This window comes from Aphidius gifuensis, linkage group LG4 (genome assembly GCF_014905175.1).
Source record: "Aphidius gifuensis isolate YNYX2018 linkage group LG4, ASM1490517v1, whole genome shotgun sequence".
NCBI classification, from domain to species: domain Eukaryota; kingdom Metazoa; phylum Arthropoda; class Insecta; order Hymenoptera; family Braconidae; genus Aphidius; species Aphidius gifuensis.
In genome coordinates, this window is record NC_057791.1 from 17,936,182 (window position 1) to 17,963,564 (window position 27,383).

Genomic DNA, 27,383 nt, shown 5'->3' on the forward strand with positions numbered 1-27,383 from the left:
GTTCGTTTAATTAAACAATGTGCATTCAGTTATATGTCAGATTCTGTTTCATCAAAATTTATTATAATTTATTGCTCATTATATAATAGCAACGTCAAATAACACACGGTTTAACAAATGTCATCAAGAATCATTTGTCATACACGTGTTACCCCATTACTATCTAATAAATATATGTTTTTTTTTTCGGCATATTTTGTTTTTTAAATAGAAACCATATGTCTGAGTCTAGTTTTGTTAATTTTAATATTTAAAATTTTATTAATGTCAAGTAATATTATCCTAAATATTAACATGTTAATATATTTAGCTCAATTTCTTTGTGTATATATATTTCATAATGAAAAACTAATTTAGTGAGATTAATAGCGGAGACCCGTATTCTCAACTTTCAAAAACATATATATGGGGGAACAGAATCAAGATCTAAGAGACAATGGTATACATTATGAAATTTATTGTGGTTAAATTGTCTGGCTTACATTACGATCTTCTTCTTGATACATGATTACATAGAATTTATTTTTCGCTTATATATTTACTGAATCAAACAAAGAGTCCCCAATAAATAATTTAAAATTTTTTTTTTTTATTTCTATGATAATTTTTAATAAACATATCACTCAACATTTTGCCATATATATTTATAAAATTTTCTCTTGCCCTAGTGAATATAATTGTGTATACATGAAGCGTGTCCGTATGGTTTTTTTTTTTTTTTCTTTCACCCTTCACATTAGAAGCTCTAGGCTACTAGTCTCTTTTCCAAATATAGACTAATTTGTACAAGCATCCTGGACGATTCCCTTGGGTACAATGAGGGAAGAAACATTCTTCCGGTGTCGACATTGAATTCTATTCATTTAACCATCCCCAAACAAATAAAAAAATTACATATACTTTCAATTTTCTTGCATTTTAGGTCGACATGCCACACCCTCTATTTTCACTTGAAATTAATTAAGCTATTGATTAATTTTTTCAATTGATTATTTCAAACATATTTTCAGTAAATAATATATATTTTTTGTACAATTCAATATCAATAAGTTGTATATAAAACTCAATTTGACAGACATCCCAAAAGCGATAATGGTGCTCTTAGGTAATATTGTTTTTCCCTGGCGTCAAAACATTTACAGTTAATACCACGCCTTACAAAATAGCCATATATCATGATCCTTTAGGCCCCTATGGACATTCAAAGAAACCATAAATACTCTACTCGTTGCTGCAACATAGTATAGAAATTGACTATATACTTTATATGTTGATATAGAATAATGTACAATAATGTACATAGCGTGATAGTAAAAAAAGTTTACACTGATGAGTTCGTGACTTAATCAGAAAGGTAAGCTAGGTTTTCAGCTATGTGCGTGCTTTTGCCATTGTGGCTGCGCGTCTTCACATTGACTTATGATATCTTGTTGCACCTTGAGTTTAAATAAATCCGCAATAATTTGGTCATTTCGAAAATTTACAGAGTATTTTTGTACTGAACAATAATTCATCTAAAAATATTATTTCTTGTTATTCTATATTGTATGTTGATGGACATGTATAGCGAATGAATTCCATGTGACTTCCGTTGTTGAAGTGATTTCATGAAGTACAGTATCATGTTTCGAATATATTGTCCTTGTATGGTTTTCCTCATAAATACAAGTAAAAATTGAAGATGCGTGAATTTTTTAAATAAAAAAAAAGACATGAAACACTCAATTCATGGGGATGAAGAGGATGTGGGTTGGTTGTGTGATATATACATAAGAGTTTGACGCTTAAAATAGAACTTATATAAGAAGCCATACATGTATACATACGAAAGACTGTGGTCTAGACTCTCAGCACGTTCTATCCATCTTCTTGTTCATTTTCGATTTTCTTCTTAAAACTGTGCTTCAAGGCAACATCAACTTTTATCTTTTTTATTTTTTGCCAGTGTTCTTATCTATCACTATTACTCTTTTCTCTTTTTTTTTTCTTCTCATTTTCAATTTTTGATTATTGTATTTTATCAATACCATGACATGACAATTGACAATTCGACATTGCCTTATAACTAGATGCTATTTTATGAGCCTGCGTATATACATTGTAAGAAGGAGTCAACAATATTTTTTTGTACGACAAAATTCAATGTGTTTTAGAAAAAATGCAAAGTGAATAAATTTTTTTTCTTTTTGAATAATGTATCAAGATCCCAAAATTAATTGGAATGTTCATTACAGATATAGATGTAAGCCAACACAAGGGTTCAATTCTAAAGTATAAATTTTATTGCTTAAGCAATCGTTTTATCTGTATAAAAATATCCATGCCTGGATCGAAAAGAAAAAAATAAATAAAATAAAAAAAAATATGCTACTTGGAATACAAATGTAGCTTGTCGAATTCAAGGGACACATTTATGGTATTTATATGTATATATATTGGCAAGTAAAACGAACACTGCGATAAGTGGCTTAAAGCATCAATAATAGGATTCGATAGATAGTAGATGTATATATAGATATTGAAACGATATGAAGGTGTACAATCTACTTGATATATATATATTTTTATATTTTTTTTTCCCTATTATATCTACAATATATAATAGGCAAAAAGTCCGTTTGTGTTAGAGTTTGAATCCCTCTTTAGAAGTTGTTCATGTTATTGGGTCAAATGAGCAGCCCCTCGAAAACAGTACGCTTCATCAGAGCTGAAACTTTGTCTTTCTGAAGCGTGCTTACAGTCCAATAATTTTTGCCTCCAGAGTACCCTTACCAATAAATTATCGGCTTTCGTTTCTGAATCTTCTTTTACCCGTCTTTTTTAATTGGTACACGTATTAATCTACTGCTTTTAGAATTGGCTTCTTCCGGAATTTATTAACTTCTTGTCATTTTTTTTATCTCCAACTTCAATAGACTTTTTACTATCTTTTTTTTTTTTTTTTTTTCTTTTATTCTTTTGGGTTTATATAAACCCAAGTATATATACTTGTTTTTTTATATATTTTTTATTATGTAAAAATTTTTTATAATGATGGTGAATTTAATGGATTGAATAACAATTATTTTGTCTTTTATTTTTTTTTGATATTATATACGAGGAATATTTTGTCCTCAAGTTGAAATGGATTTTATTTTTTTTTATATTTTTTTTTACTGAATTTAGTAAGTTTTAACATGCCAGCAGTTATTTTTTGAGAACAAAATTGAGTGCCTCAGATTTGATATGAAGATCGCATTGCTTAAAAAAAAATTTATATATCAAAAATGAAAAGAAAAATTCTAAATAAACGGACTAAACAAGGGTAAACAAAAAAAAAAAGAAATAATATTTATACAAGCATGTAAACAATAAATAAAACGATCAACACGATTACCTAAAATTCATCCTAAAATTTTTGATATTTTCATTTATGATAGGCAGTCATGCTAGAAAATGCCAGTGTCGCGCGTACCAACCATAAATAATATCAACAAATATGACAAACAACAATGACGTAAGATGACGTTTTAAAACGAGCAAAATAACTAAGTAATTTTTATTTTTTTATCCTACATTTTATTACTAAAAAACACGAATATGCTATTCAAAGGCGCCTCTGGTATTTCATTTTCTTCATGACTTATTATTTTTTTTTATTTTATTTTTTATTACGTGATGAATTGGTATAATGTTTCCTATTGCTTTTAAGGAAGTAACAAAAATTTATATGATCAACATTAAGATAAATATTTTTCAGTAACATATTTTTTAATTTTTTCATATTTTTTAATTATGTCAATAATTATGAATCTATAAATTTGGTAAAAAAAAAAATTAAATAAATAAAATAAACCTACGATTGCTTTTTTAATTTTTACCCTTTTTTTCAAGAGCACACGCCAATGGCGGAAATGGAAAATAACATCTTGAAAATAACATTATAATAAGCGCATCCAATGATATATATTTTAGGGGATTTTTAAAATAAAACTATTCTCATGTGTCAAACATAAAAAATAAAAAAAAATAAGGCTGTAGGGTGACGGCTGCTTTGATATACAATCAAGACAAATCTCGAATAGTATCCCAGTAAATTCTTATATTCATGTTTGCATGTGTATTTATAAATGTGTGTGTGTATGTGTATATATGTGCTATGCAGTATCAATGGGGAAATAGCAGGCCTTTAAATTCAACGGGACAAAATCGTAAATAGTCTCAAGCTGACTTGGTTTGCCACTGGATTGGGTGAGACACACAAAATTGAATTATTGAAATTACAAAACAAGTGATTCGCAAAAGGGTGCTGAAAAGATTAATGAAATGATCTTGCTAACGAGTAAAATCTGCAGCACTTATGTATACCATGACGTGCTTTTTTTACAACCCTTTTTATTTAATTATCATATTTTTTTTCCATCACAATTTTGAATACTATTTGTTATGATTTTGATATACATACAATTTGATCGATATACATTTAAACAATTTAACGATAATTTTGAAATTAAACTATATTTTTTTTGTTTATTTTTTTCGTTGTTTTTTAAAATAAAATTCCCATCGTGGATATTATTTTTTGCTGCAGGATAATACAAGTTCTATCTTCAATTTTTTTTTCCCACATTTTTTTTAAAATTAATATATGACAGTCATACTCAAAATCATATAACAAGTATTATTAAATTGTAGTGTAACAAGGCCTTGTGCTAAAAAAAATTAAAACCGATTTTTGTGTTTTTGAAAAAAAAAATTCTCCTAGTAGCATTTAAAAGTTTTAAGACTTGTAAAGCATTTAATAAATAAGCGAATGAACGTTTAGTATATACGTCTTTCAGTGTATACTAAATATATATATGTACACTGACTTTTCAAGAGTCGTTGTGTCAGATTTATTGGCCAGTTCTTTGTAGCTTTTGCAGATTAGAGACACCCTCTTTCTAGACTGACGCACTACTATCGTACTCTTTTTTTTTGTTTTTTTTTTTCTAAATCGATCCTTGAAAAAATAAAATAAAAAGTATATATACAGCTACGTTGAGAAAAACAAGAGTGAGTTATTTCTAGTGAGGATCTACTGCTCTTTACTTGGTCCTTTCTCTTAGCAGAATATACACTGAGTGATAATTCAAGCGATACATTTAAATTTTCTGCTATTATCTCGAATTTCACCCTCACAATGTTACTCGACTGAAACATCGGAGATTTCCATTAGCTAATTAACACAGACAATACAATTTGATAATCAGTGTTTGTTAATGACCGTATGTATGTAAAAATATTTGCAAATTATGAGCCAAATTATTTAGACTGATTTTCATATTGAAAAATTGACGAGTCTTATTTTTTATCAATTTATTTCTGTACAACACACTTGATTGAATTTGTGATGAGCAAAAAAAAAAACACAGTTGGTCTTGATAATAAATACATAAAAAATATCTACTGTATAAATATAATTATTTAATTTTTTTTAAATGTTGAACAATTTTTTCTTTCGCTTTCGGTTTAATGAAAGATTTTTTTTAAATACAATTTTATAATTATTTGCAACACTTGAATAAATAAAATGGTAATTTTAAATTGTAGCTGTATTTTTTTTTTTCATAGTAAAATACCATATGAATTTTAAAAAAATATTATTTATTTTTTATCGTCAACACTAGTTGCTTGATAGCCACGACTGTCATTAATATAAAAAAATTTTCACGTAATTTTATTCATAAATTTTAACGCATGAATGAAGATCACTTTATCGTTTAAGATTAAAAAATGAATGAAATATACATTGCTGATGCAGGGCTGACAAAAAAACAAGTTTCCTTGACCTTAGTTTAAAACGACGTCGATTCAAAATGTTGCGCTTTCCATTTTCTTTATGTTTTTTATTTATTTCTTCTAAAAAATTTCTCATGTTCTAAAGTTTATCATCTATTTTTTCGTCTAGGATTTCACTTTTGGTTTCTTCTTAATCTTATATTTTTTTTCATATATTTTCTACGAACATAACACTCCCTTTGAACGAGAAAGAAAAAAAGAAAAACTCCCACCACAATGTTGTCGATAGAATCCTTATTTTTCTTTAAACATCCAACAAATAACTGTCATTCGGTTTTCGTCGACCAAGCCTGATCGATGGCCTCGTCATTTAGTTAAAGTCAATAGAAAAAAAAAGAAAAAATTACATAAGTATTTTAAAAACGTAAGTATTATTTTAAAAATTAATTTAATTTATTGTAAAATTACATTTTTCATTAGAAAATAATCCATTTAATTTTTTTTTTATACTCAAATATTTTAAATTATTTTCTGTCAATTTTGAACTCATTTATTTTTATTCTCTCTAATTCATAATTCAATTATATATTCAGTGTAATTGTGTGTTCTTGGTGAGTGTGTTTATCACCTCAGTATTGGCAGTGATTTATAAAGCATATAATTATATTAGCATCTCAATGTTATACATATCTACAGTGACCCCACTGTCCCTCTGTATTCTTACGTAATATAAATAAATGATCTTCACAGTGTTGTCTGATACAAACAGTAGCAAAATGACTCAGTGTATGTAATCCATCTTCAAGTACTTTATAATACTGCCAATTTGCCAGAGACTTTTTTTTTTTTTTTTCTTGCTTGTTTCTTCACTATACTCACTTTAGCTGATAGCAAAAATAATATAAAAAAATATCTCACAAAATGAGCTTAATATTGTCCTTGGTTTCTTTTTAACGACAGTCATCAAAATTTTATTTCGCAAAATAATTTGTGACTTGTGATATGATTTACGTCATTCTTTAATTACTCATAATCTCATTTATATGGAACGCCCATTAAAAAAAAAAAAACTATACAGAGATATAAAAGGCCAGTGACATCAAACAGCAAATTTTATATTATTTTGAAATCATCAGTTTGAATGATGCTTCCAAACACTCTATATCTAAAATTCACTTTGATACTATCTTTTTATTCTAGAAGGTTTAAGCTGCTGTTAAAAATTGTAAATTACAAACTATTTGGATTTTTATTTGTTATTTTTAATTTATTTTTTTATTGTTGTTGCATAAAATTTATCAATAAAATTTTATCTGTAAAGTTTATAAAATACACAGATGATTAAAGTATTTATTTTTTATTTTTTTTATTTTTAGTAGTTGTTATTTACATAAAAATCAAAGTACATGTTTAACTTTAGTATTTTTTTTTCATATTTAAATATTTGTGAATATGAGAAAAAAATAAAATGAGTCACAAATTGTTGTATGAGTAATTACAAGTATATTATTATCTGCGCAGTATCGGCACGTAAAACATATGTGCATAATTATATATACATGTAAGTGTATATATAGGAAAGAGTCAAGAGGCCAAAAAAAAACAGTCGCAGTTGTTGCTGATCAAGAAGAAAGTCAATAACAATGACGTGTATAGTTAAAGTGACATATTCAACACTTGTGTTAATTTTTTTTAACATTATTACTAGTGGTAAGAGAATAGCCGTTTTTATATTTTTATAATAGCTTGTATTGTTGAGTAAAAATTAATTTCCAATAAAAAATTTACAAAAGGTGTCAATGGAAATAATGTCAAAGTTCAGGATTATCCATCAAAGGTTATTGTTCAATCATTTGGAGTACCACATTCATGTGCTGGTGTATTAATTACTCCACGACATGTGCTAACTGTAGCTCATTGTGTTGTCAAAAAAAATACAAGAGAAGAATATCTCGATGCACAGACAACAAAAGCATACAAAGTTATACCAATTGATGTCACTTTAACTGGTGATCCAACAAAACTTCGTTGGAGACAAGACAATGAATTTTGGGTATCTAATGTTGACATTCATAAAAATCGACAATCATCTGATAATATAAGTGCTGATATTGCAGTGTTAACGGTAAAATTATAAACAACTATTATTTCTATCAATAGAATAAAATTTAAAAAAAAAAAAATGAATTTTTCCAGCTTTTCGTAGGAATTGAGGCAAATGAAACTCGAATGCATTCTTTATTACCAAAATCTGATAGTATTGACGATGAAAAACTCACTGCACTTGCCTATGGCTTCGACTACAATGTCAATGCTGGTGTTCAAGGTAATGAAACAAATCTCTTGACATTGGGACAATTTAAAATTTCAAATGACAGTGATTGTGAAAACAACAACAATGAACCTCAAAAAATTGATGAGTTTTGTGTAACAAATTTAAAAAAAGATACTTGTTATGTGAGTAATTGATTCAATTATTTTATTTTTTATTATAAAATTTATTTTAATAATTATTTTCTATTTAATTTTTAAATTTTATTCAGGGATATGCTGGTGATTCTTTGAAAAATAAAAATAATGAAGTTGTTGGTTTAATAACTGATTCTTGGAATTGCACAAATCAAAGTATCAGAGTTTTAAATATTATACCATATAAATCATGGATCAATGATATAATTAATACTGGTTATAGTTCTCAAACAAAATTAGTACGACGTATGTACACAACATTTGTAGATTAGTAATCAGTTATTATATATTGATAATAAATAACTGATTATAATTAATAATCAAAGATTATTCTGGAGGAAAAAATATGTCTAGACATATAGCAAACATCTAGAAATCAAGAAAACTTGTATAAATAAATTAATGCTGTGTACTTTCTATCGTAAAATAAAAAAAAAAAAACAACTTGAGATAAAAAATAATATAATTTTCGAGAGTATATTTTAATATTTCTACAAGTATAAAGCAAAGACTTTATTAGCATATACTGTGAGTTATGTATAATTTACCTATCTTGCACACATATTACATGCTTTGACGTACGAATTGAATCTCGTTTTGCTTTGATATATCTAAGCTGCAACCGGCATCTCTTTGAATATCACAACATCCAAGAATTCCATTACAGTACTTGTAAAGCAAAACTATCTCTATCCTCTTTATCAATCCACACTTAATTTTTTTTCTCATTTCGTCTCGATACTCTCAGACTTTTTTCTTCTTACATCAGTAATTCGAAATAACAACACAGACAATTATTGGTGTAAAATTAATTTTATATTTTTAACATCAGCCAATTAGTTGATGTTATTTACTACAGAAAAATTTTCTTTAAATAAAATTTATTAATTAACAATTATATCTGTGTTAAATCAGTCATGCGGTAAAACTTTTGCCATCACGGTTCGTGTCATGTACTGACTAGTAAAAATATCTAAAACAAAACTAAAAAAATTTTATTTATATCTGTACGATTGATGGAGGTTGTTGTTAATACATAAAATGATAAAACGATGAATAAACGAGTTAAGTAGGCAACGTAATGGCTTTTTTTTTAGCCAAGCGGAAAAAAATAAAAAATAAGACAACTGTGCTGGGGGTTAGTTGAGTGGGTGAAGAGAAGAGGTTGAAGGGTCACATTGGAATTCTACCAATTCCCTTCAGATTGTCTCAATGGCATCTTTTTTTTTCTTTATTTTTTTTTTTCTTCGAGGGTGACTAAATTCAGGGTGAAACCTATAAAAAAGCTGAAATGCTGGTATGCAAGATATAAATTTATTAAGTACACATTTTTTTATTCAAGGACTTATCAATAAGTGAGAAGAAAAAAAACAAACAAACTTTTTTCTTTCGATCCATATAATGCTTTTATAAATTTTTCTCACTGTGATTGAATTTTGTTTTTATTTTTTTTTTCTGTTTTATCCTCCTTGTTCTTGTTATACAAATTTAAAATAATTTAAAATACAGTCGATTTATTTTTTTTCCTTTTAATTGAGTCATTATAAAAAATAATTTAGACAAAATTAGAATATATTTAAAAATATCAATATTATTCATTCATCGACTGACAAATGCTAAAAGTTTTTTCAAGCTGTACAGTGGTTTGGTTACATCTTAGTATTGACAATGAAAATATCAGCCCTTCTGTTGAAATTTTTGCTGGAAGAGTAAGATATATATAAAAGGGGAAAACTGAGCAAAACCAAAAGCTTGTGCACTTTGATTTATAGCCGATAATTAAAGCGCACAAGTTTTATCAATAAATCTTGAAGAAACATTTTTTTTTTTTTATTCGAAAGATGTATTAATTAGTTGTATAGTGGTGATAATGATTCTAACGATTGTTAATCCTTGATAAATTGATTTCCAAAAAAAAGTATGAGTAAATAAATACCACTGATAAATTATTGGTAGAAAATTTTTTTTTTATTTACAAGTATATTGATTATAACAAGATCAATAAATATTTTTTTCGTATATTATTATTATATTGGACTTAAGGTAATATTTCTTAAATCTTTTCAACACTTAAAGTGTCGATTAACAAGATTATTTACTTGAGAATAATATCAAAAGTTTTGTGACACGATTGTATAGCTAAAGCACATCTGGATAATGTCTCACGATTGCGGGTGTCATAAAGAACTTAAAAGGTTCATTTTGCCGTAGGGTGTATCATCTTTAAGGGAAAGCTACTTGAGATATCCAAAGACTTTTCGTTCTCGAATGTCATTTTATATAAATACATAGGGCAAAAAATATGATCATCGTCTGACTCGATGGAAAATCGTTTATGAAATACATTTATTATATTTTCCATCAGTCTAACACTTTATTTATTTATTTTTTATTTTAATATAAAATATATATACTTGAAAGCACTTTATTAAATATGTACATCAGCAGAATTTTATTGTTTTTTTTTTTTTCGAATGATATAAAAATAATAAAATGAAAAACATTTGTTATTAAAATTACTCAGTCATCTATATGTAGGATAGTATAAAAAAAAAAATAAAATTGTGAATCTAGATATTGTTCAAGTTTTAGTGACCATTGAGAATATAAAAAAAATTTAAAATACTTTTAAATGACACTTATATATGTTGTATATAAGTTTGTGCACAAGTAAAAAATTTCGTTTGAAAATGTTAAGAGAATCACGATGATAACGAATTGTAGGGAGAATTCCCTTTTCTCAAGTGGCTCTTCGTGTACTTTTTTCTTTTGCTGGGAACCCTTCGTCTTGGTTGATGCTGCTTCGACAAAATAAAGGCGGAGCTGCATAAAAAATAAAATAAAAACGTGATCGTAAAAGAAATAAAATAAAAAAATACGAAATAGATTTTTTTTTTTTTATATATATTCAACTTAAGATCTTGTTTTATGTTTACGATAATTAGTAGAATGGTTATAAATTTTTTTTTTAAATATAACAATGGCGTAGTTTAGAATTATAAAAAATTTTTAAATTAATGAAATTTTCTTTAATTTTTTATATTGAAAATATTGGGAAAAAAAAAACATGCAATTGACTAAAATTTGATGACAAAAAATCTCACAAAGTAATAGCACTAAATCATTTGCTACCCCAAAAAAAAAAAAAAAAAAATTGTATTAGGGGACTATTTTCTAAGAACAAGAAAAGTAATAAAATAGAATCTGTTGTGATTATTGTCAAGGACATTGCGTGTGTTTTTAGTCAGTGGTTAGAAGCACTTTGAAATCCGGAAATGGTGCCGTGCAAATTTCGATACTTCCGTTGTATATTTTCTCCAGATAGGGGACCACTCTTTAGGAGGTCTTGATATCTTGCACGTGAGCTAGATAAAAATGATAACAAAAATGCTAAAGAAATTAAAACCCATTTTCATGTTTTTTTTAATTTTTTAAATTCAAGTTCATTCAAATTTTTTTTAGAATAGTTTAAACTCATCCTCATTCATAAATTTATCTTTAAAAATAAATATTGTTATTTTTTTGTATTGATAATTAAAATGATTATATAAATTAACATTTGTATCGAAGTTTAAATAAGACTCGTACAAAGAATTTAACAATGATACACTATCTTGTCGCTCGTTCATATGACTTTTGACCCTGTTAGTTTAGTACACAATATACAATACAAGATAAAATCTCAAATTACTCACAACGAGGCCACATAGGTACTTACCACTTTTTAAAAAACTAATACAAAAAAAATAAAAAATATTCTCATCCTACATCTATGCAAATGACATTGTACAATCGAGTCTTTATACAAGTTCAAATGGTCAACAATATTGTAATGCTGTTTGTTTCTTGTTAAAGGTGTCACGACGAACAATGAATTAAAGACGATATCGAGAATAAATATTTTTTATTTTTCGTGTCAATAATCCAACAATGATATTGCTAAAAAAAAAAAAAAATAAAATACCTAAAAAATTTCAGGAAAAACATTAGAAATAAATTTATTTAAATTTTGATATAATAAAAGAATTTGTCAATTGTATTTTGGATTTGGATTTCACATGACACTCCTATTACATGTATCATTTTTTTTTTATTTTCCTTGTGTTAGATTAGCAATTTTTCCTGCTTAAAAATCTCGCAAACGTTGACTGATTCTTATCAGGTCGTTTCTCGAATCACCATGGGGAAAAAAAAACTGGGGATCATTCTAGCGACTATTTTAATGCAATGAAGAAGTCGAGCATAGAGGGAGATATCCAAAAACAAAAAAAAAATGTAAACCTTATATCCCGCAGGATTAGCGAGAACTTGAAACGAGTCATTTTTTACATCACCACCCTTCGATGGGGTGTGTGCTTCTTGCTATATTTTTAGTTTCTTTTTTATATTTATTCTTCTATTTTTTACTGTAGAACATTCTGTACACCTAAAGAGGATCGATCGGTCCATTTGCGTTGCCTTGAGCACGAACACCGGAGTTCTTTTCAGCCCCAGCATCCTCCCAAACACTTGATGAGATTCAGCGATGCGTGAAACGTGTCGAGATCGTGATCGCCATCATGAAAAACAAAAAAAAAATTTGCCGCAAATCCGTGTTTCCGATAAAACGAGTGATGAACAAAAAAAGAAAAGAAAAAAAAAAAAAAAATGTTAAATAAGAACGAAGATAAAAAAAAATACACAAATAAGTATCAGATGATTTTTTTTTTTTTACTTTAAACATCAGGATGGAGACTTTGAGTTGAGACTTTAATAAATAAACAGTATAAATCTGTCCGTTTTATTTTAATCTTGGACTAGTATACAAATATATTTAATTTAATTTTTAGTTACTTCCTGCTTGATTTATAAATGTTTGTATACATGTGACATGTATATATCTAACTCATTTGATAACTCGTCTTGGCCTCGACAGAGAAGCTTCATTGGTTAATTTAATTTTACTCTAGTAATTAACTTAAACTATATACACGTTATGGAATAATTTAATGATGCCATGGAATCTCAGTTATATTGACAAAATTAATTCTCTTTGATACAATAATAATCTAGCCTTTTTATTTTCATTTTATTTTCATGTATATACTTTTGAACCATTAACTTTGTCAAGTAAAAAAAAAATAAAATATAAAGATAATAGTAATGAGATCGTAATGTTAATAATGCAAATTTATTTTCATTTTTTTTTTTTTTTTATAATAAATGCAAAATATATATTTTTTCAAAGTGTAAATTATGCGAAGAGTGTCTTTACTTACATTATTCCAACAGCTGACGGGTGTTGGACTGAGAACATTGAATTTGCAAAGTGGAGTATAACGTAGGAGAGTCGATGAAACGATTGAAATAACTTTGGTATACCCTTCACTACTTTCATCCAATGATATCTTCCATCTGCTTTTACTGAAATACCATCTCTGTATATATATTCACCAGATTCTAAAATATATATATATATTGGTTTAAAAGCAATGGAATAACTGGGTGAATAATTATTGAAAGTTGTGAGAAAGACAAAACTAAGATAAGTATACGATGAAAAAGTTGATTCAGCAGAGGGTTTGAAAAAATTTTTACCACATGATATCTATTTTCATATGAAACTAGACTGCAATGTATACCTTTTTTTTTTTTTTTGCCTTGTGGGATAGATAAATTCAAAACCAAAAAAATAAAAATTGTCGTCCATTTGCTACAAACTTTGTCACAGTAAAAATATAAAAAATAAAAAAAAAGTTTTTAGAATAACAGTTGTCCACTTTGCTCTTATCATGATCACATGACTTTGTATTTGAAATATTTTTATTTTTTTTACTGATAGTAAAATACAGAATTTAATCAGGATATATTGTTTTCATTTTTTTCATCAATTCAATTCAAGTACTTGGATTATTTTGTTGAATTGTAAAAAAAAAAAAAACAATTAGTATTTATTTGTTGCACTTTCTAAAGTTTTCTATGAAATTCAAAATATATTATTATGTTGAGATATATATGTGGTGTAAGTTGAAACTCGAAAGGGAAGTTACGTTGGTTGACCACTAATTTTCCATTGACCCTAAGTCAAAGTTAACTAATTGACCAAATAACACGTGTATTAAGCTAAAATATCCCATACATTTTCATTAACTAAAAACAAAAAACATTAAATTCCATTTAAATTATTTTCTATATATCTTTCATTTACGTATTAATCTTCTAATCAAATTTTTATTTTCATTGGAAAATTCATAAACGAAGGTACATATGTTTTGATTTCTCAATATATATGAACTCCAACTTTCCAATATCAGTAGCTATATGTTCTTCTTGTCGATTTTTCATTTTTTTCATACATTCACATATAAATTCATATAATAGAAAAAAAAAAAATAATAAGAATACTGCTGTAGAGAATTTTTCATTTGTAGAAATAAAAAAAAAATGGGTCAGATTGTACAATAGAAAATTTTATAAAAGCCATTTATTTATTTTTTTCGTTATTTATTTTTTTAAAAATAAAAATAAATAATACAAATTTTTATTATTCTTAAAATGAACATTTTTAATATAGAAATTAAAATTTTAAATTTCAATTTGTTAAAATATAAATATCAGCTTTGTTAAAAAAGTTGATATTGTATGAATTTTCGCGTTATGAATTTTATGATTTTTTTTTTTATTGTATACTGAAAAATAAACTTTATATATATAAACAAATAAAATAAACACATTAAATTTTATGGGTTGTTATTTGTCTATATTAAATTCACTGAAATGTCAGTGTATATTTTATTGTCATCAGAAATTTTATTATTGTGTTTTGATGCTTGTGATGAATTATCAATCATTAAATGTATCATTAATATATTATTGTGTCATGTCTGTCTGTCCACGTACATATTTACAGCAATATGTTTATACATTTGCAATATAAACACATGAAATATATATCACAGCATCTAGTGCTCTTCCCTTTAATCCAACATGTTATTGCAACATAAACCTTGACCAAGGTACTGCTGGTATATTGCATGTAGCTTTGTGCATCTCTCCACATTTTATGAGACTTGGATTTTCAGTAAATACACTGGCACGTGATTTTACAGTTGACATGTTAGTTTATTTTTATTTTACACATATATAGCCTTGTATTTTACTATACAAAACTTTGTAATAAAATAAAACTTGAAAAACTTTTTGAAAAATTAATTTTAAAAATTTATTCATTTCGTAAATTAAAAAAAAAATAACACCAAGTATATTTTTAAAATAAAAAAATAGGAAATTATATATAAAAGAAAAAGAAAAAAATTGTAAATAAAAAAACTAAATTTGGCAAGTTATTTTTTTGTGATAAAATTACCTTGACTTGGATTGATCGCATGATGGCTTAAATGCTACTGTGTTTTTTATCATAATCTAGAATCGTAAGAAAAAAAGGAAAAAAAAAAAAATTTAAAAGAAAACAATGGAATACCAGAAAGGAGCAAGTGTGGGTGGTTTAATGGGGGTGAGTAAATTTGAATGTTGTATATGGAATTGTATACTTGGCGTGATTGCGTGACGTAGATGTGCAAAACTGTTGTGAAACCATTTCCTTCCGATCTTTCTTGCATTTTTAGTCGATTTCTTTTGGTATTTATTTATTATTATTTTTTATTTAAAAAATTGCTAGTTATAGTTTATCTTGAAATTATAAAAATATATGAAAATAATATTAAATTGTTTATATTATTATTATTTTAAATAATTCAAAATTTTTTCTAAACCAACATAAATTATTTTTGATCTTTTTGATCTTTTTTTTCCATTTTTATTAGTTTTTTTATTTTTTCTTTTAATTGATGATGAAGTTGTTTATTATTTTGAGAACTTTTTATTCTTTTGAAGGGTAAAAATTGATGTTTGAGTGTGTCAGAGATTTGTGTATATTTTATCATGGCTCAACGTCTATACAAGGCCGGATGCATAACACTTTGCTATGAGGCTGAATACTAACGGCAAATCCCAGCTGTTAAACTGACAGATAATATTTTTTTTTTCTTCTATTCTTTAATTTCTGCCATACTTTATTTATTTATTTTTTAAATTCGGACATCATGTCATTATTTTGAGATTTTACAATTGGAGTGATAAAAATATACCTATATGATTTCCGGGCTAGTTAAAAATTAATAACATTTTAAACATCTTAAGATTATTCTCATGTACTTTTGAAATTCGTGTGAATTCAATTTCTATTATTAAATTATTATATTTTATTCTACAAATTATATTAACAATTTGGAAAAAAAATTATAATAAATGCTCCGTTAAATACGAAAAATAAAAATAATACCAAGTCAATACTCATCTAAAATTATATTTAAAGAGAGTCACTCACCTCTTCAACAGATAGAATATAGAACTCGGTTGAACACCCTCAGAATAATGATTATTCAAAAATTTAATTAAAACGTTAATTAAAAAAAAAATATATATCTATAATAAAACAAATGAAAATATGATAATTTTTTTTAAAATTAAAATATCTGTGAAATAAGGGTGTTTTTGAATTATTTATATATTTCTTTATTATAATTATTATTGTTATTTTTATTTTTCGTTTTATTTTTGATGGTATTATGAGGCAATATATATTGAAAATAAGTGACCCGACGCTTGCGCAACCCAACATAAACGTGGTTTGGTTGGACTTGATGTCACGACGCCCGGCGTCGTCAGTAGCGCGGCGTGTGCCGTCACACTCACACGTTTTTTTTTCAATTCAAATATTAAAAATTAATTAATTAATCATTCATGACATATGAATAATTACGACAATTGTCATTAAAATCCTCCGCGCAGGTAATGGGCGGAGGTGAAAAAATTGTTTTCTTTTTCATTTTCATTTTTCTATGAAATAAAGTGAAATATAAATTTTAAAATTAATCAGTAATTGTGCAATATGATATTTTTAATAAATATCACTTCACTGACTTTAATGTGTAGACATTTTTTGTTATCAATAGAAAATATTTAAAAAAATGTTCAGTGTGAAAATTTGAAAAATATATTAATATTCAATAACGTTGAATATAAAACGTGATGATAATAAAATGAGACTAAAATTATTATGAATAATTGGCATGATGTTAATTGAAAATAAAAAAAATTTAACGTGATCGACAAGGAATATTCACTTATCGCATTGAATAAATCGTGATCAATTTGATTTGTTATCGAACGAATATTTGTAATAATATTTCGACACATTTGGACATCAAATTATGTCTAATTATTCGTGTTATATTTACATGTGTTATTTAGCAATTTAAAAATCATTATTTATCATTAATTGAACGTAAAAAAAATTGACAATTTATATATTTAATTTGACACTTTAACAATATTAAAAAAAAATATTGTTAATGAATTTTATTGAGTTTACATATTAACAAGTGATTTTTAAATATTGTTATGTTTTTTAATTATTATTCATAATTTTTTTTTACATTGTTAATTTGTGTTGAATATTTCAAATATAATTGTTGAACAATTTATTAAAGTGTTAGTTTTATCAGTGCATTATTAAACTGATTTTAATTTTATTATTAAAAATTTTTGTGAATAGTGGTTTTTTATTATTTTTCAAAACTTTGCAAAAGTAATTTTCTGAAGTACTCCACGTGTTGAAAAGTTAAACAAAAGCTGCATAAAAAAAAAAAAAAGTTTAAAACTAGTAAAAAATTATTAACAAAATTTTATATCGACGTGTTTGTTTTTGTGCACAAGTGACCTATAACGCTGTGCGTTTTATATTGGTGTAAAAAAAAATTCATTTTATGAAACATAAGTATAAATATTCCGGAAAAAAAAGTAATAATAAATAAGAATTAAAAATGGCGTCTTCCCAAGAAGGAAAAGAATCACCCAGGTAAATGATTAATTTATCATAATTTCGCGTAAATATTTTAACAAGCTCCAATAATTATTAGTAATTAAAAAAATACTTAAATAAAGCTAGGTTAAATATATTTTTAATAATTAAAAAAAATCTCATTATATTCTAAATAAAAAAATAACTGAGTCAATTGGTTTTCCAATATTATTAAGAAAATTAAAAACCCATAAAAGAAAAAAAAAACATTATTGATTTTTAACCTTTTTCTTGGAGTACTAAAACGAAAAAACGTAAACTGCTTTTTATATTGTGATCTGAAGAATTCAATTGCCAACATATTGAATTTCTTCGCAATTCAATCGACCAAGTACGTCCTTCAAAAAATACTTGAGCCTGTTTTTATTATTTTTTTTAAACATACCGATATGATAATGAGATAAAAATAATAAATATATATTTTATAAAACGAATGAAATAATAAAATTGTAATTTAAAACAACTCATAATGAAATATTAAAAATAAAATAAACAAATAATTATTTTAATTTGTTTTAAACTCCATTTAATTATAACATAAATCTGTAATAGGTTTTGAATTCATTATAAATAAATTAACAAACACATATTTACAAAAACCACAAATTCACATAAAATTCAGTTCATATAATTTTTAATGATAAGAGAAAATTAAAACCAAGCTTCGTCAACCACCCTCAGCAATAATCCATGCATATTGTTACTCGTTTTTGTTGGAATTTCATCCGCGAAAATTTTCATACAAATACATAAAAATATATATAGACATGTATTCACAATTTACCAGTCTACACGCACATCATTTACTCTCGCTCTATTGAGTGTAAAGTTTGGCTGTTTTTTTTATTTTTTTTTTTTTTATTTTACCTGTGCCTGTAGGACAGCTGGAAATTTTTAATAAATAAAAAAGTAAAACTATAATTACAAAATTGAAATAAAAAAAAAAAAAATTGCCCGAAGGATAAAAATAAAAAAACCTAATAATCAATTAAAATAACGAAAATTGCTATCCATCGTCAACACCCACAATAACTATTTGTTGATTGTGTTTTTATTTCAAACAAAATAAATAAAAAATTTGTTCTTTAATAGAAAAAAAAAAAAACGTGAATATATATAAAGGCCTTTGAATCCGTGCAATATGATGGGGTTGAATTTGAACTGATGAATTTATTTTTGCATGAAAAAAAAAAAAAAAATTAACATTGACAAAGAAATAAAAAAAAAATAATATTGTTTGGTGCAAACGTGAATGATGTTTCCCTCATAAACCTTGGTAACTTTTGTGCATCATACTAGTATTTACTTGTCTCAATCGAGCAAAGGGTTACAGACTTTTTACCCATCGGATATTTCCTGTGTTTGCCAGAATCTCGTTGCCTACCCTCTCGAGTTTTCACTACCATAAATGTATTCATATTCATCAGGGATGTTACTGAATCGATAAAAGTAATATAAATGAAAAAATTTAAAGAAAATTTAATAATAAAAATAAAATAAAACAAGTATTTGCATGCAATTAATTTTTTTTTTTATTTTTTCACGTAATCTATACATATATTTTCAAATCAATTTAGAATAAAAAATGTTTTTTTTTTCTATATAAATTTAATTTTAAAAAAATATTAAATTACTCACATTTTATTTCACACACATGATTTTTGAATAATCAATTTGCAGTATATATTTTAACAGAGGGTAAGGGACAATGAGGTGAAATAATAAAACGGCTAAAATATATGGAAATAATTGTTAATAAAAAATCGATAATTACTGATATATTTTTAATCAACCCATTTAAAATTTATGAAAATTATTTTAGCCACATTCATTATGTAAAAACCGATTTTCCACTCAGGGATATTTGACGGCGTTATTAATTTTTTATCTACAAAGAAAATATTTAAATTTAATGGCGCAATTATTTGTTACATATTCAAATTTTTATTGATTGCGCATACCGACATTATCGGCTGAAAAGAAAAAAAAATTAAAAAAAAATTAATGAGTAGTTTAGATAAATAATTAGCTGAAATTAATTTTTAAATTTTAATGAAATTATTTATTTATAAAATTATATATTTATATTTTTATTATTTTCAAGTTTAAAATTTGTGGCTTCTTTTTTTTTTCTTATTTTTTTTTTTGTTTCACTCACAGCCCGCTCATGTCGCTATAATCGAGAATAGAAAAAAAAAAAAAAAAAAAAAAATTCATTTTGTGTTGTAGTCACTCACGCGTTCACATCGGTCCCGAATATTAATTATGTCTTTGCTAATTACATGTGTAAATTATTATTAAAAACGGAGTAATGTGATACATTAAGTAACGGAGAATATTTTAGTGACAGTTTTAGTGAATTTTTTTACGGAGTTTGTGGAGTAAAAATATAAATGACGCCGTTAGATATTTTGAGTAAAAAATCAATATCATTTTACATTTCCACATCATATATGTGCCATCATCACTTTAATAATATATATAACGTTGTGACTAAAATAGTTTTCATAAATTTTATATGCGGATTAATTAAAAATATCAGTGATTATCGACTTTTTGTATTGACTTTTTTCCATGAGTGACATGGCTAATTTTGGTATTTTTTTCTCCGGTCATTGCACCTTACCGAAACGAAAAAAAAAAAAATAAAAATAATCTAACAATTTATTTATCAAGTGTAAATTAATAATTATTAACGAGTGAATATAACAATAGTTGGAGTAAATTTAAAATTTATAATTTTTGGAGTATGGCAAGGACAAAAGGGCTGTTGTGTTTTTTTTTTTGCTGGACCTGTTTACACGAACGTATGTAATTTTTTTTTCTACATTTTTTTTAATCATATTTTTTTATTATTCTCATTAATTAATTATCATATGTTTTTTGTTAATTAAATAATAATTATTATATTGTCTATCGATATTTTTATTGACAACAATTGAGTACTTATATCAGTTGAATTGCATTCTCTCTCTGTCTCTCTCCGTGTAAAAAAAAAAAAACAGTAAGTTGTGTTTGCATCGCGCGAATATTAGCATACACACCCACACACACACACATCTCTGTTTGTTTGTTTTTTCTTTTTTCGGAGTAAAAAAAGAAGCAATATTTTCGGCGATTGTCAAAACGAGCGGCTCTTTTTTTATTTTTATTTTTTAAACTTGAATAAGTATAGTCTTTTTTTTTTTTGCGACCATCAGATAGTGTGATTTTTCATTTACTCATGTTGTCTTAGGTTAGCACATTCATGAATTAAAATGTATATTAATTTTTAAAAATTATTTCAATTAATTATTTATATAATATATTATGAATAAATAATTATTAATATAATAATTTAATTGAATTAAATTTATAAAAAAAAAATAATAACAATAAAAAAAATTTAGTATATTAAAATATTTAAGTACATTATTATCAATATGTAAAATTAAATTCATCAAAATGCCATGGCATCCCAACTGACATAGATGAAATGAAAAAACTTGAAAGCACTAAGTCAAATGAATGAAAATGAGAAATGTGGCAAGAAGGTGAATGAGATGTAACGAAGTCTCGAGGGTATGGCAATATATAAGAGGATGAAAAAAAAAAAGAAAAAACTATTTTCACTGTTTTTTCTTTTTTTTTATTAACTTTTGTTTTTGTTTTTTTTTTTTACTTTTTACCTGCCTTATCTTCTGAACGACTAACGAATGATTCTTCCGGGATAAAAAGACAGTGTGCCATCAGCTTCTTGAGAATCTTGAAAACCAGGCTGAAACCTTGTCAGTGAGTCTCACGGGAAAATTGCAATAACTAAAAGAACGAGACCGATGGAAGAACGTAATTTGTTTTCCGGCTTCTGTACTCTTCACCTTTTTTTTTTTTTTTTCTTTCAATTTTTCCATTATTATTATTATCATTATTATTATTTTTCACGTCTTCATTTTGTAGTTTTTTTTTTATTTATATACCTAGTCGAAGTATCTCGAGAATCGAGGTGAACCCAATCCATTGTTATTGGATGATAATGATGGTTCTTTGCAAATATCTATACACATTTCATATAATACGTGTTTTTTTTTTTAATTCAAAATATAATAATAAAATTTTTTAATATTTCTCAAATATATATATTAATACAGCTTTTCATAATGGGAAATAAAAAATATAAAAAATAACAAAAGCTTCTCAATAATTTTTCTCGAAAAAAAAAAAAAAAGAATAAACTTTTATTTTTAAATGTTAAAATGTATGTGTTTTAATTAAGTAACACTGCACCAATGGGAAAATGTATATGCACGGACTTGTGATAACTTTGAGTCTATTATACATCTCTTTTGAAATTAGTTTGCTGCTCGAGAAAGTAGTAAAAAGTAGTAAAAAGTAGTTGTACATTACAAAAAATAAAAACATATTTGTTGAGATAGTCCAAGATATAGTTAGACAAAAAAAAAAAATAAATAAACTCAAGTATGTAATGACGGAAGATTGAAAAACTTTTCTTATATATCTTATACTTTTAGTTGAGCATATAAAATACTTGTGAATTTTCACAAATTTATTTTTTATCATAATATTATAAATTAATATTATTTTTTCATTATCGAAATTTTTTTTTTTATGACTCATTGGTTATTAAATAAATCAACATATATATTAAATTATATAAAAAATTTATATAAAAATTATTATCCTCAAAGTATACAGATGTAAGTTAAAAAGCCATTTCTACTTTTTATTACATTTTATTATTTTCAACTCAATTTTACGACAGTCCGTGTGCCGTTATTATTTTTTTATTTTTTCACATCTATACGTCATTTTTATTATAACGGTAGAAAAATCATGAAACACTCTGGTGGTATGGTCGTCCTTCGTTTTCCCTCGATACATGCCACAGAGACCAAATTCGAAATCGTTTTCTCTATATAGGTTACAAGTCTGAAAGCGTTACCGCAATACCATATTGACAATAAATATACAGTATTTTTATAGCTTATATTATAAATTTCAAAAATTAATAAATTTTTAATATTGACTTTTATATATGAAATCCATCAATTATTTACCGACACTATTGACATTAATGGTATGTAATTAAAATTATCTGATATGATATAATCAATAACTGTTACAATTTTGATAAAAATATAAAATAGCCGGTTCGAAATAAAGTTGAAAATTATATGACAATATTATCGAGTTTTGTTGGTTCATAATATGCATTCAATAATAATTTGACGTTGATGAAAAACCAATATACTGCAAGTATTATTGTTGATATTGTGTATTAACATTTGGGTTTGTAAAGAAAATTTTATGTATATATAGCATCTATCCGTCTAGCGAAAGATGAGAAGTAAAATTTTCATCGAAACATGATACAATGTCTATTATCTTGTTGTCTTGCCATTGTGCTACAATGTAAAGCCAGCACCTTTGCCATCTATAATACAGACTAGTCTACCCAACTTGCTTATCGTGTATCTCTTTATTTATTTATTTATATTTTTATTTTTTTGGTTAGTTCTATTCAATATTTGCTTCTTGAGAATACAGACAGAATCAGCGCTTGAATACAAAGCAAAATTGGGGGGCTCTGCTGCTGTTGCTGTAACTTTTTTTTTGGTATTTTTTTTATTTTTACTTTTATTTTTTTGTATGGATTTTGGTGATGCCAGCAAGTTTGGCTCGACAATGGGCCAGGCTCGTGAGGTTTTTATATGCCTTTGCACCTTTTTATTTTGGTTTTTTTTTTTCTTCATGGTTACTGGGTTCTTCTGGCTGTCCTCTACGTGAGAAGAACTCCGATCATTCGACATCTTTCGCTCGATATATACCCTCAGGACCCGTTTGTTTCACTAATTTTTTTTTTTTTTTTTTTCCACAGTATACTACACACCACTTTTTTTTTTTTTTTTTTGTTTCTTCCTATTACACCACCCTTATAACCACCGATGAAAGACGCTTTACTTGTCGACGCGTGCGGTACAATTTTCTGCACTTTTTTTTTTTCTCTTTTACTTTTCTTTCTCATCTTCTCTTGGTGATTGCTTCTCTCTGCGAATGGAAAAACTCAATATGAAAATAAAATCAATACCATTGTTTCGCGGTTCGCTGACAGTGTTCGGTCGTATTCGATTATTTACGGTGGTCTGTCTGTGGTTAGTTTTTTTATTTTTATTTTTCATTTTTTTTCTATCCCTTAGCAAACATTTTACTGGTTACTGTATGCATGGCCAGAAGATAAGAAAAAAGCACAACTTGTCTCGAGAGAGATTCTGAAATTGAAATGGTACTGCCTCAGGTTCTCTGTAATATAAAATAAACATATATACCCCCTTTACTTTACCAATGAAAAGATAAAAATAAAAAATAAAAAAAATTAAAATAATGCAGAGCAATAAATATTTTTTTTAATGGTTGAAAAAAAAAATTGTCTTGTTACGTCTATCATATAAATATTTTACGTGAAAAAAAAAAATTTTAATTTACTGTGTCAATGTTACGATAAGATTATAAATTAAATTACTAATAATTTATGTTTTATAATTAATCAAAAAGTTAAAAACTCAAGTGATTTAATTATTCAACTTTTTTTTTTTTTATAAACACCAACAATGTTCAGATTGTAAACGTAAATTTAATGTTCTAATTGTAAAAACGGTAATAAAACAGTTGGAAATTTTTTTAAATAAAAAAAGATAAAACATTGCCGGATGTTGTTGGGCTGTCTGTTACGTTGTTTCAAAGCCGACACATCCATCATACATACGGTTGCAGTGTAGTGAAAGAGGTGGTTGGTCGGTCGGGTAAAAAGCTCTCTCGCATATGAGCTTACTTGGTTGGCACACTATCACACGCAGTTGCGTTAATACACTAAGGACCAGATACATATCTCTATGCTGACACGAACACAAAGTAACAAGACCACACGTTTTTTTCCTCACGCACTCAAACTCATACTTCTCTATTTTACTCTTTTTTTTTTTCGGTGGATATCCCAAGGGACATCAATGACAGGGCGTTCGCTGTTATATGACGTGACCTCTAACAATATCTCGCATATTTTCCACACGACTGAACTGCCACAGACGAGACCTCGTAATGAAAAAAATAAAAAAACGCTAAATAAAAATCCATAGTTTTTCCTGTGTGTATATATATAAAAGAGTATCAAAGTTGGCACATAACATCGTGTGTACGAATCTCTTCTAAAAAATAAATTACGAGTTGGCTTTTTTTTTTTATTAGTTTTTCATTTTTTTATTATTTATTTTATTTAATGTTTATGATAAATTTAGATTATAATATTTGTCATATATTCAAGATAAAATATTATTTCTTATTTTTTTTATTTTTTAAATGAGTTGCTTGCATGTACACGTGGGTTTTTAATTTGCACAGTGCCTCAAGGTTTTGTCGACGTGTATATAAATTGCTGACTCTAAGTGACACAAAAAATCAAAAACATACTCGCTGATATTTTAATTGTTTGAAATTTACTATCGTTGTTTATTCACTGCGTATGTTTATAATTTTCATACGCATTGCTTTGATGATATGACTGTTGATTAATTTCATTCAATTTCTCTGCATGTCACTGATTTTATTTTTATTCAACAACGATGATAGACATGTTTATTTATATTTTTAAATGACACTCCAAGTGTGTATATCAAACACCCAAAAATTTTAAGAATGAATATATATAATTAAAACATCATTTAAAAGTTTTGAGATCAAGTACTTATTTAAAGAATTTAAAAACTTTGTGAATGCGTTTGTTGTTGTCACTTGTATTTTTTTTTTTTCTGGTAGATACTTTACGTAACAGTGTAACCACAGAGAGCAACAAGCTTTCTTGTTGAAAATCCTTTGTAGTATGCTACATTGGATACCGAAACCTTGTGAGAGTTTAGGGTTTCACAGAATTCGCTAGAATTACTTGGACATACCAGTTTTGAACTGCGGGAAAGAGGATGCGTTGGTTAAACAATTGTATAGTATATGCATGGATTTTCACAAGGTCCATTGCCTCAATACAGACATGCATATATATTGCTTTGTTCTAAACGCTTATACAGCCCTTGAGAATGCAACAGCCAAATAATGCTTTTGATTCGTGAAACTAACTTATGTATATACAAAAAGTTTTGACTTATCATTCTCAGAGTTAACTAGTGTTTCCCCCTTGGCTATTGAAAAATTACAAATCATTCATTACAATTACAAGAGCTTGAAGAAAATGATGGACAGCCTAAAAATTTAATACTATATCTGATATTCTTATACAAAAGAATTATAATTAATTTTTTTTTCTTTTTTGTATTTAATCGAGTTAATTATATAAATAATCAATTTAAAACAAAGAAAACAATCAAGAGAGTAAACTATATCGCATGTTATTGATCGTCATATGTCAGTTATGTATATGTATATACTAAAAGTCTTGTCGTGTCAACATAACCCAGAATCACGAAGCGTCTGTTGGGCTTGGCGGTATATTAACGAGCAGAGCTTTTGAAGTCGCATAGTTTTCACCGTTGGCACGCAGACATTGCGTGTCGTCTTATATACACTAAAACTTCCCCGAAGGGACGTTGACGTTGTCGTTGTCGTCGTCACAATTCTAACTTTGCCAACTGGCCTGGAGACTTACCATATGCTTTTGTGTATATATGTAGATTCACAATTTTGTCATTGTGTTGAAAGTACACGTTAGTGGCAAATGTAGTTTAAATACATGAGAATGTAAATTAACATTTTAGATAATGTTACTAGAATGGATCTTGAAACACCTGTCTTAGTTTATTTGATTTTGATTTTGTTCTTGGTATATAATTACAATCATATACTAGTTGAGTCGTTGTATAATCACAATGTAATTATAATTAAATTGCAGTGTATATACTGCAATTTTTATTTATTTTTTTATATCAACAATTAAAGTCATTTAAAATATTTTACACACAACTAATGAAGTAAATTTTCATCAGATTCATCAATCTTAATAGCTATGATGATAAAAAAATACTTTGAATAATTTTTCAAATGTAAAATTATTTAAATTTAATAAAATAAGGTCAATATATTTAAATAAAATTATATGGGCACAATGAGCCTGTAAAATGACTAACTTGAGTTTAAAAATATATTAGCATTTCAAATGGTTTTTTTGAATCATAAGACATCATCATGCCTCATTAAGATATCATTTTATTTATGCACTTGAATATTATCACAACATAATATTCTAATCATTCAA

At 26.2% G+C, this 27,383-nt stretch overlaps 2 protein-coding genes across 5 annotated transcripts in view; both read left to right on the plus strand.

The window, feature by feature from the left end:
• Positions 1-27,383, plus strand: part of LOC122855384 (kinesin-like protein CG14535) — a 164,593-nt gene that overhangs the window by 75,944 nt on the left and 61,266 nt on the right. The window lies entirely within an intron of this gene.
• On the plus strand, positions 6,076-8,699 carry LOC122855387 (trypsin-like). 2 transcript variants are annotated; one of them, XM_044156702.1, is made up of 5 exons: positions 6,076-6,184; positions 7,282-7,470; positions 7,554-7,885; positions 7,957-8,217; positions 8,304-8,699. In XM_044156702.1, exons 2-5 carry the CDS (start codon positions 7,404-7,406, stop codon positions 8,499-8,501), a joined length of 858 nt encoding a protein of 285 aa, XP_044012637.1. In that variant the 5' UTR covers positions 6,076-6,184; positions 7,282-7,403; the 3' UTR covers positions 8,502-8,699. The 2 variants fall into 2 exon arrangements, with proteins under 2 accessions (XP_044012637.1, XP_044012638.1); XM_044156703.1 differs by lacking the exon at positions 6,076-6,184 and adding an exon at positions 6,878-6,985.